This window comes from Canis lupus, chromosome 1, assembly GCF_003254725.2.
Source record: "Canis lupus dingo isolate Sandy chromosome 1, ASM325472v2, whole genome shotgun sequence".
In the NCBI taxonomy this organism is placed as follows: domain Eukaryota; kingdom Metazoa; phylum Chordata; class Mammalia; order Carnivora; family Canidae; genus Canis; species Canis lupus.
In genome coordinates this window covers 66314218-66331311 of record NC_064243.1, presented here as the reverse complement: position 1 = coordinate 66331311, position 17094 = coordinate 66314218, and the positions used below count along the sequence as shown (strand labels likewise).

At 37.5% G+C, this 17094-nt stretch overlaps 1 protein-coding gene across 1 annotated transcript; it reads right to left on the bottom strand.

Annotated features, from left to right (window-relative positions):
* Positions 1-5662: 5662 nt before the first annotated feature.
* LOC112644547 (protein LEG1 homolog) lies at positions 5663-16297 on the bottom strand. The gene is made up of 5 exons (XM_025422984.3): positions 15868-16297; positions 14111-14194; positions 12166-12350; positions 11153-11253; positions 5663-5930 (listed from the first exon to the last, which is right to left on the bottom strand). The coding sequence occupies exons 1-5, from the start codon at positions 16166-16168 to the stop codon at positions 5663-5665; spliced, it is 939 nt and encodes a 312-aa protein (XP_025278769.3). The 5' UTR covers positions 16169-16297.
* Positions 16298-17094: the final 797 nt, after the last annotated feature.

Sequence of the window (17094 nt, the reverse complement as noted above, 5' to 3'; positions counted from 1 at the left end):
GTAGGAGATGGTCTCTCATTGTGGTTTTCCCTGATCTGTGCATTTTTCTGATGACTAATGATGTTGAGCACATTTTCAGGCACCAGTTGGCCATCTGTTGTCTTCTTTGGAAAAATATCTGTTCAGATCTGCCCATTTTTAAATCAGATTGTTACTATTTTCTTTGGCTATTAATCCCCCATCATATACATGACTTGCAAACAACTTCTACCATTTCCTTTTTTTTGATAATTTCCTTTGCTTCTTTCTTATTTGATATAGTCCCACTTGTATTTTGTTGCTGTTGTTGCCCTTGCTTTTCTTTTTTTTTTTTTTTTTTTTTTTATTTATTTATTTATGATAGTCACACAGGGAGAGAGAGAGAGAGGCAGAGACATAGGCAAAGGGAGAAGCAGGCTCCATGCACCGGGAGCCTGACGTGGGATTCGATCCTGGGTCTCCAGGATCGCGCCCTGGACCAAAGGCAGGCACCAAACCGCTGCACCACCCAGGGATCCCTGCCCTTGCTTTTCGTGTTGAATCCAGAAACTCATTAAGACCAATGTCAAGGACCTTACCCTCTGTTTTCTCCTGGGGGATTATGGTTCCAGGTTTCACTGTCAAGTCTTTAATTAATTTGCATTTGGGTTAAGATAATGGTCCATTTTCATTCTCTTGCAGGTGGCTATCCAGTTCCCTTAGCACCATTTATTTAAGAGAATGTCCTTTCCCCCATGTGTATTCCTGATACCTTTGTTGTAAAGTATCTGACTATACACGTGTGGGTTTATTTCTGGCTCTCCATTCTGTTCTATTGATCTCTGTGTCTGTTTTTATGCCAGTACCTTACTGTTTTGTTAACTATAGCTTTGCAGTGTAGCTTGAAATTTATAAGTGAGGGGCTCCTGGGTGGCTCAGTGGTTGAGTGTCTGCCTTTGGCTCAGGTCGTGATCCTGAGGTCCTAGGATGGAGTACTGCTTTGGGCTCCCTTCAGGGAGCCTGCTTCTCCCTCTCCCTGTGTCTCGGCCTCTCTCTCTGTGTCTCTCATGAATAAATAAAACCTTTAAAAAAAAGAAATTTATAAGTGAGATGCCTTCAGCTTTGTTCTTCTTTTTCAAGATTGCTTTGGCTATACAGGGTCTTTTGCGGTTGCATCCAGGTTTTAGGATTGTTTATTTCTGGGATCCCTGGGTGGCGCAGCGGTTTGGCGCCTGCCTTTGGCCCAGGGCGCGATCCTGGAGACCCGGGATCGAATCCCACATCGGGCTCCCGGTGCATGGAGCCTGCTTCTCCCTCTGCCTATGTCTCTGCCTCTCTCTCTCTCTCTGTGACTGTCATAAATTTAAAAAAAAAAAAAAAAAGGATTGTTTATTTCTGTGAAAAATGACAGTGGAATTTTAATAGGAAATGCATTGTCTGCAGATTGCTTTGGGGAGTATGGAAGTTTCAACAATATCAATGCTTCCAATTCATGAACATGGAATTTCTTTCATTTATTTCTGTCTTTTTAAATTTCGTTCATTAGTGTCTTACAGTTTTCAGTGTACAAGTCTTTCACCTCCTTGCTTAAATTAATTTTTGGTATTGTATTCCTTTTGATGTAATTGTAAATGGAATTATTTTTTAATTTATGAATTTAGAGGCTATGAATCTACCACCATTACGTTAGATTATCTTACATTAACTATATTTTACCTTAGAAGTAGGCTTTATGCTTTCATATGTTTTCTTGTTACTAATTAGGAACACTTTTGTTTCAGTTTAAAGAAGTGCCTTAAACATTTCTTATAAAGCCAGTCTAGTAGAGAGCTAAACCCTTTTAGCTTTTGCTTATCTGGAGAACTTTGTTTTTTCTTTAATTCTGAAGGAAGATTTTGCCAGGGAGAGTACTCTTTCTTGGTTGGGAGTTTTTTCTTTCAGCATTCAATTATATCATGCCACCCTTCTGGCTGATAAAACTTCTCCTGAAAAACCTGCTGAGTCTTATGCGGGGAGAGGGTGGTTCTCTTGTACATAATGAATTGTTTTTCTCTTACTGCTTTTAAGATTCTTTGTCTTTAACTTTTGACAATTTGATTATAATGTGTTTTGGTGTAGGTCTTTTGGCGTCCATCTTATTTGGAACTCTCTAGGTTTCCTGAATCTGTATGTCTGTGTCCTTCTCCAAGTTACAAATTTTCACTCATCATTTCTTTCAATACATTTTATGCCTCTTTCTCTCTCTCCCTTCTATTTTTGGGATGCTTAGAACACAAATATTGGCCCACTTGATGTTGTGCTAGAAATACCTTTAAGCTATCTTCTTCCTTTCTTATCCTTCTTTTTGCTCCTCTTATTGGATGAGATCTGTTGCCTTGTGCTGAAGTTCCTGATCCTGTTTTCTGCTTCACTAGACTGCAGTTGAACCTTTCTATTGAATTCTTCTGCTCTATTTTTACATTTTTTCAGGTCGGTGATTTCAGTTTGGTACTTTCTTATATTTTATATTTCCCTATTGAAATTTTTACTTGTTCATTAATTATTTTCCTGACCACAGAGAGCATCTTTAAGACCATTATTTTGAACTCTTTATAAAGGAAACCACTTATCTTCATTTCATTAAAGTCTTTTTCTGGGGCTTTATGCTGGTCTATTGTTTGGAACACATTCCTCTGGGTCTTCATTTTCCTTGCCTTTCTCTGCTAGTTTCTATGGATTAGACAAAACAGCCACCTCTTCCAGTTTTGAAGAAGAGGCCTCTGTATAACAGATAAATCTTATTCAACGTTGCCCTTGCTCTTGATTGTCTTTCAATCCTTTGTGAAACTGTTTAGTGTGCTCTTAATGGCCCCAGTCATTGAAAGTGGGCCAAAACCTGTCAGTGTCCCAAAGAGGTAGAGCTCAGTCAACACCTGGATGCCAGATGATTTTAAGGTGCATACTTGGGTAGCAACTTTTGTTTATTACAGTCCTATGGAACACATGAATTTAATTAAGCCCTGTTGGCCATTGGAGCCATGCAATCAAGAAGTATCATCTGGGTGACAACTGAAAAAAAAAAAAAAAAAAAGAAACATGGCACCAGATGTATGTATAAGTTCCTTTACAGGAGATGCCTCCATCCTGAAGCAAGACAAAGGGAGAGTGCAAAGATGGCACCTATCAAGTTCGTGGTTTCTGAAGAGTATTACAGTATTAAGACTGCTCCCTCAGTCCGTAGCTATTGAAATGAACAAACAGGCCTCTAATGAAAAGATTGGGTGTGTTTCAATTTGCAGCCTCTGATCTAGATCCTTGGGAATTTGCCACAGTGAGTCTGCACAAGCCTTCTAAGAACTGTCTCTTCATTTGCTGTAGCCTTCTGGGTCTTGTTGATGCAAGCCCCATTGGCTTTCAAAGCTAGATGTTTTGGAAGCCCATCTTCACATGGAAGCCTTAGAAGTTGGAGTGCCATATGTGGGGTCCAGAACCACCACTCCCCCCCAAAAAAAAAAAAACAAAAAAACAAAACCACCACTCCCTAAGGAGAAGCTGGGAATTGTGAGATTCCTCCCTATAGTGTGTCACTTCGTCAAGGCTGGGACTTATGACAAGATTGTGTCTCAGCCTCTCTTTCCTGCCACAATGTGGATTTTTCTCTCATTTTCCAGAAATGTTCAGTCACTCAGTTTCTGGATTTGTATCAGAGTGAATTGTTCTGTCTGCGGCTGTAGATTTTGTGTGTTCATGAAAGGAAGTAAGTTCAGGAGCTTCCTATGTCACCAATGTTTTCTTAAGCATTTTAAATTACATTAACATGAAGCATCAGCTTCTGATAGTTTTGAATCTTCACTCAGTCTTCATTGTTTACTTTAAATGTCACTCATGGAAAAAAATGATAAAACTAGGCAAGCTTTGTTTTCTCACTAATTTATACCTAATATTATATTATTATAAAATAAAATCTAATACCTAAAATTATCTTTCAACTTTAATATGAGCTTTACTCTTAGAATATATAGAGTTAAGGATTAAAACTTGATGCCACTATAGGCAAAGAGATGGTTGAGAATATAATGTAATTAAAAATGAAAAACCCCATTCCAATTCTTACAATTGGCAAATGTTAAAGAGCTAATTTGAAGCCAGAAAAGGTTAATTTTATTTTGTAGATTACATCTAGTGAATTTAGCTTAAGTGTCTTGTGGAAAACACTTCTGGAAACTAAAAAGTAGCTAAATGACACCTTGAAACCTTATTGTAAATGTATACATATGTTACCAAAGATTAATTGAAAATGCTCATTTTTAAATATCAATATTTGGTTTTCACTCATGCTTTGTTTTCAATATATTTGTTTCTCTATTCTTTGCTTATCTGAAAACTCCAAGGCCTTTGATACTGTGACTGAACTCTGAGTGTCAATGGGAGCATGGAGAGTGGTTGCCAAGAGAATGACAACTAGATGATAGTAAATGCCTTATTATGCAACGTCTACACAATTATACTATCAAGGCTGATCATTTTTTCACCAGTAGTTTTCAACATTTAATCTTCCATTTTTTTGCTGTGAAAGCTATTCAAAACTAAGTGATATAAAGCCAGATTTCAGTAAAACTTAATCTTGTAAAAATCTTGTGGTACGGTACTTTCAAACTTTAAAGTTATTTCAACTTCCATTATCTACTCAGTTCTTCACCTTATATATCTTAAGAGGAAAGATCCAGTTTATGCAACCCAGACATACAATGCAATTACACCATCTGATCATTTGCAGAGTTAAGCAGGTGATTACCAAAAATCATTCTTCTCCTTTCATGGTATAGATTTGTCACACAAAATAGTTCTTAGACAATAATTTAATTCCCTAGCCCACTCGCTTCTCCAAACATGACAGCATCTTTGTACTGGTGAGATGTAGATAATATAGAAGCCAGAGGCTGGGAGGAGACTTAGTTCTCTCCTCATTGTGTAAAGGGAAGCTGCCACTGACTGAGAATACTGCACTGGAACCACTACTACAGCAAGAAGAAACTGCAATTGCATGAAGGCCTTAAATGTTTGGGCTTATTTTTTACTCTAACTCAAATAAGATTTCAAAAACATGTATTTAATGTATTTATGTTTACTTGGCTTGTTTATCTATCAGATTATTTGGGGGAGCCTAAAAAAAGTAATATTTTAATTGTTTTCAGCTTGGTTCACTGCATAAGAGCATACCTGGAAAATTGAGATGATGTGGTAATTCAAATGTACAACTAAAGATTCCTTCTGTTTCTCATTCTGATAGGAAGCCCTATAGTTGAGGAGCTCCAGCAGAATATATCATCCACAGCTAGTAAGGCTGGATGAAGGGAGCGCCTATAAGTCAATTTGCTTGTTTTCCCATTAATCATGCTGGGTTTTCTTTTGAGATTTCTTTATTTCATTCTAAATTAAGAGCAATGTATAAGTTTTTTTTTTAAAAAAAAAAAAAGGACTACTATAACAGCATCAAAGGATTATATATGGGTTTACAGATGAAAAGTGGACTTGGAGTAGTCTGGTGGCTTCATGGATCAATAAAGATGCATAAGAAGGGACAGACCAGGATTAGAAGGGCCAAAAACTGTGGAATGGATACCAATGGAGAACCATGACTTTCTTTAACAGTATGCATTATAACAATCTTTGTATCTGATAAAATCATTTTTTCTTCCCTTATTCAATGAAATATTAATTTTCATTAAAATATATTGCTTATAAGGCGCTTACCTGGAAAGTTATCCACTTGGGAAAGAAAACTTAGAAGGAGCAAGACAGTGTTTTGAAATTCAGTAAAGTCGCTGATAAAGGGGGCTCTATCCCCATTAACAAGCATTCGTGGTGGCAGGCCCTCCTGGAATTCATGTGTTCTGACCAAAGTTGTAGGAAACAGGGAAGCAGCTAAATAATCCACAGCCACACACCAATTTCTTCCAAAATTTGCTTCCGCTTTAGAATAATACTCCAACCTAAGAGACAAGTAGAAACAGGTACAATTGCAACTAATCCACTCCAAATTTCAGCCTCATTATTTTCTTTCTTTTGTTTTTGATTTTTGAATTTCAAGTCTTTATTTAAATTCTAATTGGTTAACATACAGTGTAATATTGTTCTCAAGAGCAGAATTTAGTGACTCATCACTTACATAGAACACCCAGTGCTCATCACAAGTGAGGAACAATGGCTTAAATAACCTGTAATGGCTTAAATAAACTTCAAGCCCTAAGAACAATGGCTTAAATAAACACTAGGAAAGAAGTGAGGGCAGTGGTTGAAGGCACAGAGGAGTTTAGCAAAGTCAGATCCAATGGAAGCCTTTTAAATGATTTAAGTGAATATATTATTGGACAGTTCACCTAATAAGTCAGTTAAGAGAGAGTCAAGTAAAAATAAATAAATAAATAAAAACACACCTTTAAAAGCTCATTTTAATTTAAAATACAGTTATAGGTGCACCAGCCAATCTTAGGATCCAGGACCACAGAGCTTTAGGTAGACGTAGACTGTAAAGAGTTCAAGACTGTCTCAAGTAAATAAAAGACTCTAATATATTCTCTTTTTTTTTTCTAATATATTATTTTACCTAAAAAAAAGGTAACACATGAGATTTGAAGGAAGTGCCCCAGTATATAGTAGATTGCAAACATGGCCTCAATTTCTCAAAAGTCTTTATATCTCTGGTTTTTGGTCTCTTCAATGTCCCTTCCCTATTACATAGAAAGGAGACGGCAAGGAGAGAGGCTTTCTACCCTGGCTCAGCCATATAAGTTGATTTAGCCAATAGAACATTAGCCAACTTGACACCGCATAAGCTTGAACTGTGTTTTCACAATTTGGTTTCTCTCCCTTGCCATTCTTCCATCACTATGGCAAACATTCAGGCTTGCGAATGGGAGACAAATGGAGCAGAGCTGAGCTTCTCCATTCATCCCTGTGTTGCCAATCAAATCAACAAACATGAGGTGAGCACGGGGAAGATCAGCAGACCTGCCCGACTGGATCTTAAACATGTGAGGAATAAACACTGCTGTATAGACGCTGAGATTCTGTAGTTATCAACCGTGCTACATTCTCGTGGAAAAAAAAAATGAATGAAATACAGGGCAACACACCTAATAAATTGGAACTTCTCAACAGTGAAAGTGAAGCTAAAAACTAATGGAGATACGCCTTCAAAAAATCTTAAGTATTGCTAGCCTAGGTTTCTGTATTCACTCAACCTCAGTCAAAAATCATGAAAGAATAATGATATTTTAAGAATGCAAATTACCTGCAATTTTTTCTTCTTATACAACTGTTCTGAATCGACTCATATGTAAGTCTTAACCAACAAAGTAATCCAGGAAATAAAACAATACAGGATACTGGAAATGGGTGAGTCAACATAAAGAAGAGACAAAGGCAATCTAGTACAAAGATCCTAGAGACCTAAGAATCGCATCTGACCACCTGGGCAGAACAGAGCAAGTCCACAGTTCTGAATGAAACCTCTACGAGAAGAAGAAATTGATATAATTCCGGATGCTTCTAAACACCTTAAGAAGAAACTTGTTTGGTTTGCCAATTTGAAGTAATTAGCGTTGTGTATGATAGAAAGTAAACAAAAATTCACACAAAAAAATGATCAACTCTAAAGGGAATGAGATAATGAGAAAAATAATTATAATCAGTTTAGTACGTGTGATGTGAATAGTGATTGATAGTTAAAATAATGTAGCCACTGAACATTGACTCAATCCACATCATTAAACAATTATACAGAGAGAGTGGTAAGTGGGAAGAATTTGTGTGGAGTAGGGGTGAGGGGAACTGAGTGGTAATTTCCTATGGTCGTGATAAAAAGGATACTTAAATCTGCAATCAGGAAATGTTATAGGATTTTTTTATTTTTAGAAATATAGTACTAAATATCACAGTAACCAGTGGTTATAGTGGCATTCTCCCTGGATACAGCTGTGTCATTTTTTTATGTATTTTTGGTGGGAGGGATGGCAAAACCTCATAGAACCATTTGACTCTTTATCTTTTTTTTTCAAGATTTTGTTTATTTGACGCAGAGAGAGACATTATAAGCAGGGGGAGGGGGCAGAGGGCAGAGGGGGAGGGAGAAGGCTCCTGAGTGAGCAAAGAGCCCCAAATGGGTGGGACTCCATCCCAGAGCCTGGGATCAAGACCTGAGCTGAAGGCAGTAGCTTAACCCTTAACGGACTGAGCCACTCAAGTGCTTCCATTTGACTCTTTAAATCATTGACATATAAGAAATGGATCATAGACAAACTAAAAATAATCCAAAACAAAAATAAGGAGGCACACCTGAGTTCAATATATAAAATAAAGAAATAGGAAGGAAGGAGGGACAGGGAGAGTGAGGGAGGGAAAGAAAGGAGGGAGGAAATAAAGGAGGAAGGAAGGAGGGAAAGAATCTTCTGAAGAAGAATCTTAGATTCTTCTAAGATTCTAAGATTCTAAGGACCATCCATCCACTACCCTAACTCCTAGGACAGGGAGACCCTGGTCACACTCACTTGCCTGCTAACCTAACTGAGAGGGAGAGAGGAGAGGTATGAATGATATTTTGTTCAGCTCAATTATATTTTGTTAAGCCCCAGGATTAAAAGATTCTTCATCAAGGAAGTGAATATTATATTTTATTCCCGCTTCCTTATATATTGAAAAGGTGAAAGCCTTCTTTAATTAAAACCTTTTAATGTCTTTTACTATCTTTTAGTAATTACTGACCTTGTAAAACTAGTCTGTAGGCCGTGTACACTGCAGGCAGCACAGCTTACAGGTAAGAGGATGAGCTATGGAGTCATGAGAAATTTAAACATTAGCCCTGCCATTCACTAGCTGTAAGATTTTCAGCAAGTTACTAAACAGCTCGACCACATACTCAGTGTAGAAAAATTGAGGTATTTCAAAGTGAGATATTACATGAAGATACTTTGTGAAATTTCTTTTACTTGTACTTGAGAAACAGAAGCTACTTAAAAAATTCATTCGAGAGAGTCACCTGTTGCTACCTAAATAGAAGGTCAAGTAAGAAGGTCAAATTTCAGAGAATAAAAAAAGTTAATAAAAACTTTTTTTTTGTTGTTATAATTAGTGAGGAAAGTGCTTCTAATAGTATCAGAAAAAAAATTTTGGGTCATATGCTTGTGATCAAACTAATCATGTAATTATTCAAGATTTTTCATGAAAAAATTCATACGCTCTGTGATTTTAGAGTTTTTAAATAAACTTGGCCTGCTAAAAATATATTTCTTTCAAAACTGTTCCATGACATAAATAGGAATAAATACAAAAAGATTAAAAATCTAAACCCATAAGACACAAGAAATGTACCTGTAAGAAAAAAAATTTCTGCAATCTCCTTGAACTTTAGCTAAAGGACTCTCATATTTCCAAGGGACAAAGTTACATTTCCTAGTGAATTATCTTTGGATATGAACCTGAAACATCTGTAAATGAAAAAAGTAGTCTAGAGAGATGACTTCTTATCTGTCAAATCTTGAGGTTGGCAATCTGAGACCGAAATCGTTGTCTAATAATCTCATTCCTATTTCCTGTCATCAGAATGGAAAGAACAGTTGAATTGCAACTGCTGTGCTGGCTTCAGCCCCAAATCCAATTACAAATGCTCCAATGGGAGAAAATTCCTCCATCCTCCAATTAATATCTAGTTTTTGAAGCCATATCAATAGGTAAAGGAGGAAATGTGTTTTGAATCTGCTACTGTAGCTGATTTATTTACTATACTGAAGGACGGAGTCAGTGGGAGAGACAATCAGTGAAATAAGTAAGAAACACTCCCACGTTCCTGCCTGGATTCACCTGTCTACTCAGACAGTACCAAGGACCCTGATTTTTGGTTCCTGTTTTGCACCGTACCCAGATTTCCATCCCAAATCTCTCTCCAATTGGTTGACCCCACCCCCAGATAGTGTCGATGATGGCTGATTTTATACATCAACATGACTGGGCCTCAGGGTGCCCGGATATTTAGTCAACATTATTTGGGGGGTATTTCTATGAGGGTTTTTCGGAAATCTCACTTTTCAAACCAGTTGACTGAGTAAAACATATTGCACCCCCCCCCCCCCCAGTGCGAATCGGCCTCCATTCAATCTGTTGGTAGTGTGAATAGAACAAAAAGATGACCTTCCCTAAATTAGGGGGAAATCTGATGAAGGCTGATGGCCTTCAAACTGGAACATAGGCTCTTCCTGGTTCTATATCTATCTATCTATCTATCTATCTATCTATCTATCTATCCATCTACCTATCATCTATCTATTTATCTATCATCTATCACCTATTTATCCATCTATCATCTATCTATTTATCTATCTATCTATCTATCTATCTATCTATCTATCATCTTCTATCATTTATCTATCTATCATCTATCTATCATCTCTTTACCTTCCTACCTATCTTCTATTGGGGCTGTTTCTCTGGAGAACCCTGACTAATATAGTATCATTCACAGCTAAGCACAAATCATTCTTGCACCTTCTTATCTAAGTCTATAATAACCTCTAGATATACACCTAGAGTGCTTGATAATCTTCTGAGCTACCCTGCATGCTCACCTTGATGCTAGTTGATCTTTTTCCAGTATATACTCTCCACAGTATAAGTACCTACCAGTACTGTGCCCATGAACAAAATATTGAAGACAGGGATCCCTGGGTGGCTGAGTGGTTTAGTGCCTGCCTTCAGCCAGGGTGTGATCCTGGACTCCAGGATCGAGTCCCACATCGAGCTTCCCGCAGGGAGTCTGCCTCTCCCTCTGCCTGTATCTCTGCCTCTCTCTCAGTCTGTGTCGCTCATGAATAAATAAGTAAAATCTTTAAAAACATATATTGAAGACAGTTTCTTTTCTTTTTTTATATAGAGAAATTGGTCATATGTTTTATTTGTTTGTTGGTTGGCTAGCTATTTCATTAGCTGAAATAATTGGTTAGCACCAGATGTTTTTTTTTCTCAAAATTTGCTTCTTCTTCATAAAATATTTTCTAAGTCTAATCATTCTAAAATACTTATACTTCATCATTAAAAATACCCAATGGTTAATATTATTTAATAGGAACATTGACTACCACTTTAGAAGAGGAATAAAAAGGCATAAGTGAGGCCCAAAATCATTTACCATATTAAATAGAAATGATTTGGGATCCATTCTTACCTATCTTCAAATATTTTGCCAACAGTATCTATGGTTGCAACATGTGCAGCCCATAAGTACTTCAACAGGTCTTCAAAGGTACTGGAAGGATACTGTAAATGCTGCAGCGAGGAGAAATTTATTCATATTTGAGAAAATACAACAATTTCTCTCCTTAAAATTTAATCTTACTCCCATACATAATTTAGCAATATCCTGCATGAGAGGAGAATTTTGTTTCTAAGAACTGTATAAGCTCTCAGTGACTAACACTTTGTAAAAGAATATAATAAATATCTATTATAAATAATATTATTGAACACATCTATAAGAAATGAGCTGCAACAATTTTCCCAGGAGTCAGTATTTTATACTGGATTTTGTTTTTGATTTGTCATTTGTTTTTCTGCTACCATAGCAAAAGTTACCACTAAAGTTTAAGAAAAGGAGGACATTTTTATTAGAATCTTTAATCCAATCATATCTAAAGTAGTGAACTAATAATCTATGGAACTAGTAAATCCATCTTTTCATTGTGCATCTTAGCCCACATCTATGTTTAACCAATGTTCACATTTTGCTCATTGAATATTTGGTTTTGATTGCCACATAATTGTTTAGTTTACCTATATGATCATTTATTAATTCAGTTGGAATAAGTTATTTGACTCTTCTAATAACCAACTCCATAATTGTATTTCTCCTAAAAGTTAATTCTTCGTTGCCATGCAGATTCAATTAAACAGAATAATCTTTGCATTTAGTCAGATATCTTATGCAAGCTCACATTTATGTATTATTTATTTGGAATGAGAGGATCGAGTTTGTGTTAATGCCATATTGGCTCAGAGGGAACGAACGCCCCACCTACTGCCCCGCTTCAAATGTAATAATATAATTCGCCTGACAGTTTACGTTTTTACACTTAGGAAATATACGATGCACACAAAAACCTAGGCAAAAAGCACTATACAAAACAGAAAATTCTCTTACCACCTCCTAAGAAAATAAATTATAAAACTTTAAAAAGCAACCTGGTAAAAGGCATTCCACTTGCTCATTATCTCAGGAAAGGACGACCGGCAACTAGAAACATTAAGACAAAACTTTGTCGGGTCCTTGGGTGGTGGCAAAAGCATGACTTGGTCCGATGATATCCCCATTATGCCAGAGTCAACCGCAGCAAGGAAGGGCAATGCACATAGAAAGTAATTCATATCTGTAACAGCAAAATACTTATTATTACTGCAAATACTAACAAATGGGATAGAGAATATTTTTAAGTTATCTGTAAACCAGTAGGCAAAAATCACACATTCAGAAACCTAGCAAAAAAAAAAAAAAAATTGAAAATCTCCCTAAGGATCATCTACATAACTTTAATATGCTTTTGTTAATAACCCTACAATCAGGGGCCCCGGGTGGTTCATTGCATTAAGCGTCTGCCTTGAGCTCAGGTCATGATCCTGGGGTCCTGGGATGGAGCCCCGTGTCTGGCTCTCGGCTCCACGGGGAGCCTGCTTCTTCTCCCTCTCCCTCTGCTGCTCCCCCTGCTTGTGCTCGCTCGTGTGCGTGCTCTCTCTCTCTGTCTCTCTCTAAAATAAATAAATAAAACCTTTTTAAAAAATAACCCTATAATCATAGACATAGGCTTAAGCAGTTGTCTATGATATTTTTTGTCTATGATATTTTAAATAAAAACTAATATGTAATATTAAGTTAATATTATATAATATTCAATATTAATTTAATATTATTTAATATTCATTTTTTCAAAGCATTAAGCAAAAAAAGGAAGGAAGTTATCTACTTGTGCACAGAATGACACACCTCTAATTGAAGTTTTTTTCATAAAATGTAATTTTTTTCTAAGACATTTTAGTGTGGTTAGAGTGTTGACATTGCATACTTTGTATTTAGCCAAGTTTCATGTGCAACCGTGATATCACAAAGCCCTGGTTTCAGATTAGGTTTTTAAAGCCCACATTTTGGATAAGTGTTGACAGTAGATCTCTGGATGATTAAATTGACAATGAATTAGCTGTTTTTCATTTCTCTCTAAATATAACCTATTCCAGCAGATTTAGACATTATAATTTAGAGGGCTGTAAAGCCTCAGCTGATTCTCACTGGTGATGCAGAATGTCTTTTATCACAGACACGCATTTATGAACGTAATCCTATGCCCCAGTGGAGCAGCCTGATGCTCCAAACTCCTGAATCAATCTGGGGATAAGAAACCCTGAATTCCAAACCGTGACTATTCGTGGGTCTTTGAAAAGAACCAGTGTGTGCGGTATTAGAAAAAATATGTAAAAAAAAAAAAAGAGAGAGAGAGAGAGAGAGAGAGAAAGAAAAAATATGTAAAGGTGTATGTGGTGTGTGTCACCCTAAGAAACTGAAACTTCATATATTCTTGTCTCTTATCGGGAAATGTCTCTAAGGAAATATATGTAAATTAATTTAATTACTAAAACACAAAATAGAATTAAAGAATTTGAAAATGTCTTCTGGTTATTTTAGGATTCAATGTCTGACAGACGCCTTCGATTACTGATTGATAAAATGATTTGTGGTACCCACCCTGACGTGTTAGGGCATGAAAGGCAAACACATTTGGTTGGGGTGAAATGAGGAAAAAGCCCTAATCACTTGTTCCCTCCTTTCTCATCCCCCCTCATCCTGGAGACCCCCCTCACGTCGGCCTCCCTCCTCCCTGCTAGGCCGGGCTTTCAGAGGCCCTGGTCCCTTCCCGGCCCTTGTTCTCTGCTTCTGTGACAAGCTCGTGTCCCAGGGAATCATTACTGACACGACGGCTGTCCAATTCGAGGATGTGGCACCAAGGCCACAAGGTGCACAATGAAACAGATTCCTTCTTAGAAAGAACTAGTACTGTCCTCTCTCCGTCCCTAAGGTTTCGGGTGGAACACTTTCCTTGGGGGATGGTTAGTACCTGTTTTGCCACTTAAATGAACCTACCAGCCCACCAACTGTCCACAGAGACGCACAGAGGATCAGAGTCATAGCCACAGTCGGTCCTTCTTCTGGGATCAGCTAATCTTCCTAGCAGAAAGAAGGGGGTGCAGGGATTATTTATTATACAATAACATTCTTGAGTATCAATAAATATTTTGCTTTAATTTGGTCTCTTATTCTTTCATTGATCCCTAACAACTCCCTCCCACTCAATCTCCTTCTCCCTTCCTTTTCTTGTCCCTTCCTTAAACACACACACACACACACACACACACACACACACACCCTACACTCAATCATATGTCCCTATTCCACCCCATTTCCAAGTTCTGTCCTTTGGCTTAATTTCTGATATTATTACATTAGAATAGAATTTTTCATGGTGGACCTAAACCTTGATATTTTTTTTTTAACTAGGCAGTTATTTTCAATATGCAGCCAAGGCTGAGAAACACTGCTTTAGCTTATTTGTTTACTTCCTAATAGATTTACTTTCTATTTCCCCAGTAAAATTTCAGCCACATTTCAAGCCTCAGTTTAAATTCATTTTTTTTTTTCCTGATTACTCCAGCTGACTCCTCCACTCTGCCCCTCGTTTGGCACTTTTAACTTTTATCCAAGAGTAGTTGTGTTTTTTCTTCCACTTAATTTCTGCTATCTTTCCCGTTTCACTTGTGTTGTTATAAATTCTTTGATGGCAGGGAAACTGTCTGAAAGTCCTTATTCACACCCCATCTCCCCACTGCTCTTAGCAAATGCTGGACACTTATCAGTTCATCAGCGGAAGAGTTTAGCCAGGCTTGACCCTGATGTGTGAATTCAGTGAGTCAGAAGGGCATTAATCCACCAGCCCTTTCAGACTCCATCTCTCTCCCCTGAGGGTGGGCTGCCTCCCAGAGTAGACTTAATGTCACTGATTTCTTTTGAACTAGGGTTGTTTTGATGCCAAGGAAAGCCAGATAAATAGGAGTAGATTTGGGTCGCAGGACATTCCCTGACAAAGATGCGTGACTTGTCAACCACAGGAGTTCCTGAATCTGATCACTGCTCAGACTTAAGATAAACTGTGATCTTCTAGTTTTTTCATTGGACTACAACAATGAAATTTCCTTATTAGTGGTGTTATCAGTATGGAGTAGGCAGGAGGCACCACTCGCTTTCATGAGCTGCTTCTGTCAGCCAGAACAAAAATATCTTTCTAATTTATGAATTCTTGGCCCAGAGCGTATATCTCCTAACTAAATGCTAGAATGTATTTTCAAAAGGAGTCAATCATTTGCAGAGAAACATCGTCATGAGCAAGATGCCACTCCTTGCCTAGCAGCCCTATCTCCACGTTTAGGTAATCACAATTGGGACTTCAAAAAATTTCAAGTTAATTTGACAACACCTTCTGTTTTTAACGTATATCCTTTTGACTGTTTTGTTCATCTAAGTGCTTAGAATGGCATCATCTGGCATCTAGCAGGAGTTCAATGAATACTCGTAGAATGCTCAATAGAATCTGACATGATGTCTTTGTGTTTGGCAGCTATGCCTGATGCACCATTGTGATTTCTAGTCAAAACAGAAGCACACAAAAGAAAGACTTATAGAAGAAGAAGAGTAGAAGTAGAGAAATATGATTATGAGAGGGGAAGAGGAAAAAAGAAAAGGATCAATTCTCAAAGATGCGGTATGGTATATATAGAGTCTTAGTTCCCAATTACTCCATGGTTATACTGGTAGATCATTAGGATGATAACAAGAGTCATTCTTACCTGTTTTGTATTGCCAGCCATTCTGGAGAGGTAACCCCCATAAAATGTTTTGTTCATTGTCTAATAGAATGTTTTCAAAATAACTTGCTGTCTTGTTCACTAGGATTTTGTACATCCCCATTCTCTCAGGATATACCCAGGGATCAATAATGTACTTTCCATTCTTTACCCTGTAGTCACTGAACTGACTAGCACTTTTCTTCCACAGCGGGGGATACAGATCTGAGAAATTATATGCTCCTGCTAAAGAAACAGAAAAGCAACCAAGTAGTACACAGGTCCAAGGAAGAAGGAAAGCCATTGTGTCAAAGCTGGGGATTGAGATTGTGGCAAGGCTTTTATTGGGAAATGGAGGAAGAAGTCATGGTATTTGCTTTTATCTCAGCACATCAACACATTTTGCTCTTTTCCCAGAAGATGACAGAGTGAAGATGGGAAGGCCTTACCAATGAAAATAAGGTGCCTATCTTATGAATAGCATCATCAAAAGTTTCTTATCCACATGATAGTCCAAAAAAACTGTTGAAAATTCTATTGTTGAATGAATAAATATTTTAAACCCTTTCATAAAACTTCTGTTAGGTTTACATTGTGTTTGTGTGCCTATTAAATTAAATACCCTCCTACACATATATCTTGACCGTAATTACCTAGAAATGTAAGGGTATGGGCAGTCACCTATGTCTGCAGAAAAGGATTTACATAGCAAATCTGAGAATGTTATCATTAAATAAACCTGCTTGTAGTTTGGCCCTTGGCTGGCATCTGCCTACTTGGCTCTCAAAGTTCTTAGTCAACAGTAAAATGACAAGTGATTCACTGTACCTAGACTGTGCAAACACTATGGTTTATGCTCAACATCTGCTTTCCTTGTAGAGTCTGGAACTTTCGTACATGACTAGCTCCCAGTAAACAGCTTGGGCATTGCCTCTTTAATGGGCATCCCTGGGCAGAAACATGACACACATATTGCTGTTACTTCTGTTACTGGGGGGAAAGTGCACTCTGTGTGACCTCTCATTGGAAGGAAAGAGCATGTGGGAATCTACGCATACGTTCCTCCAGACTCTGCCTCTGTCTTTCCCCTTATTGTTCAGCTGTGTATGCTTACTACACCACCACAAAGAACCTTAGCAATGAGTAGAATTGTATGCTGAATCTTGTGAGTCTTCTAGAAAATGTTTAAACACAGGTCCCTGAATGAAAACTTCAGTTACCCATCAGTTA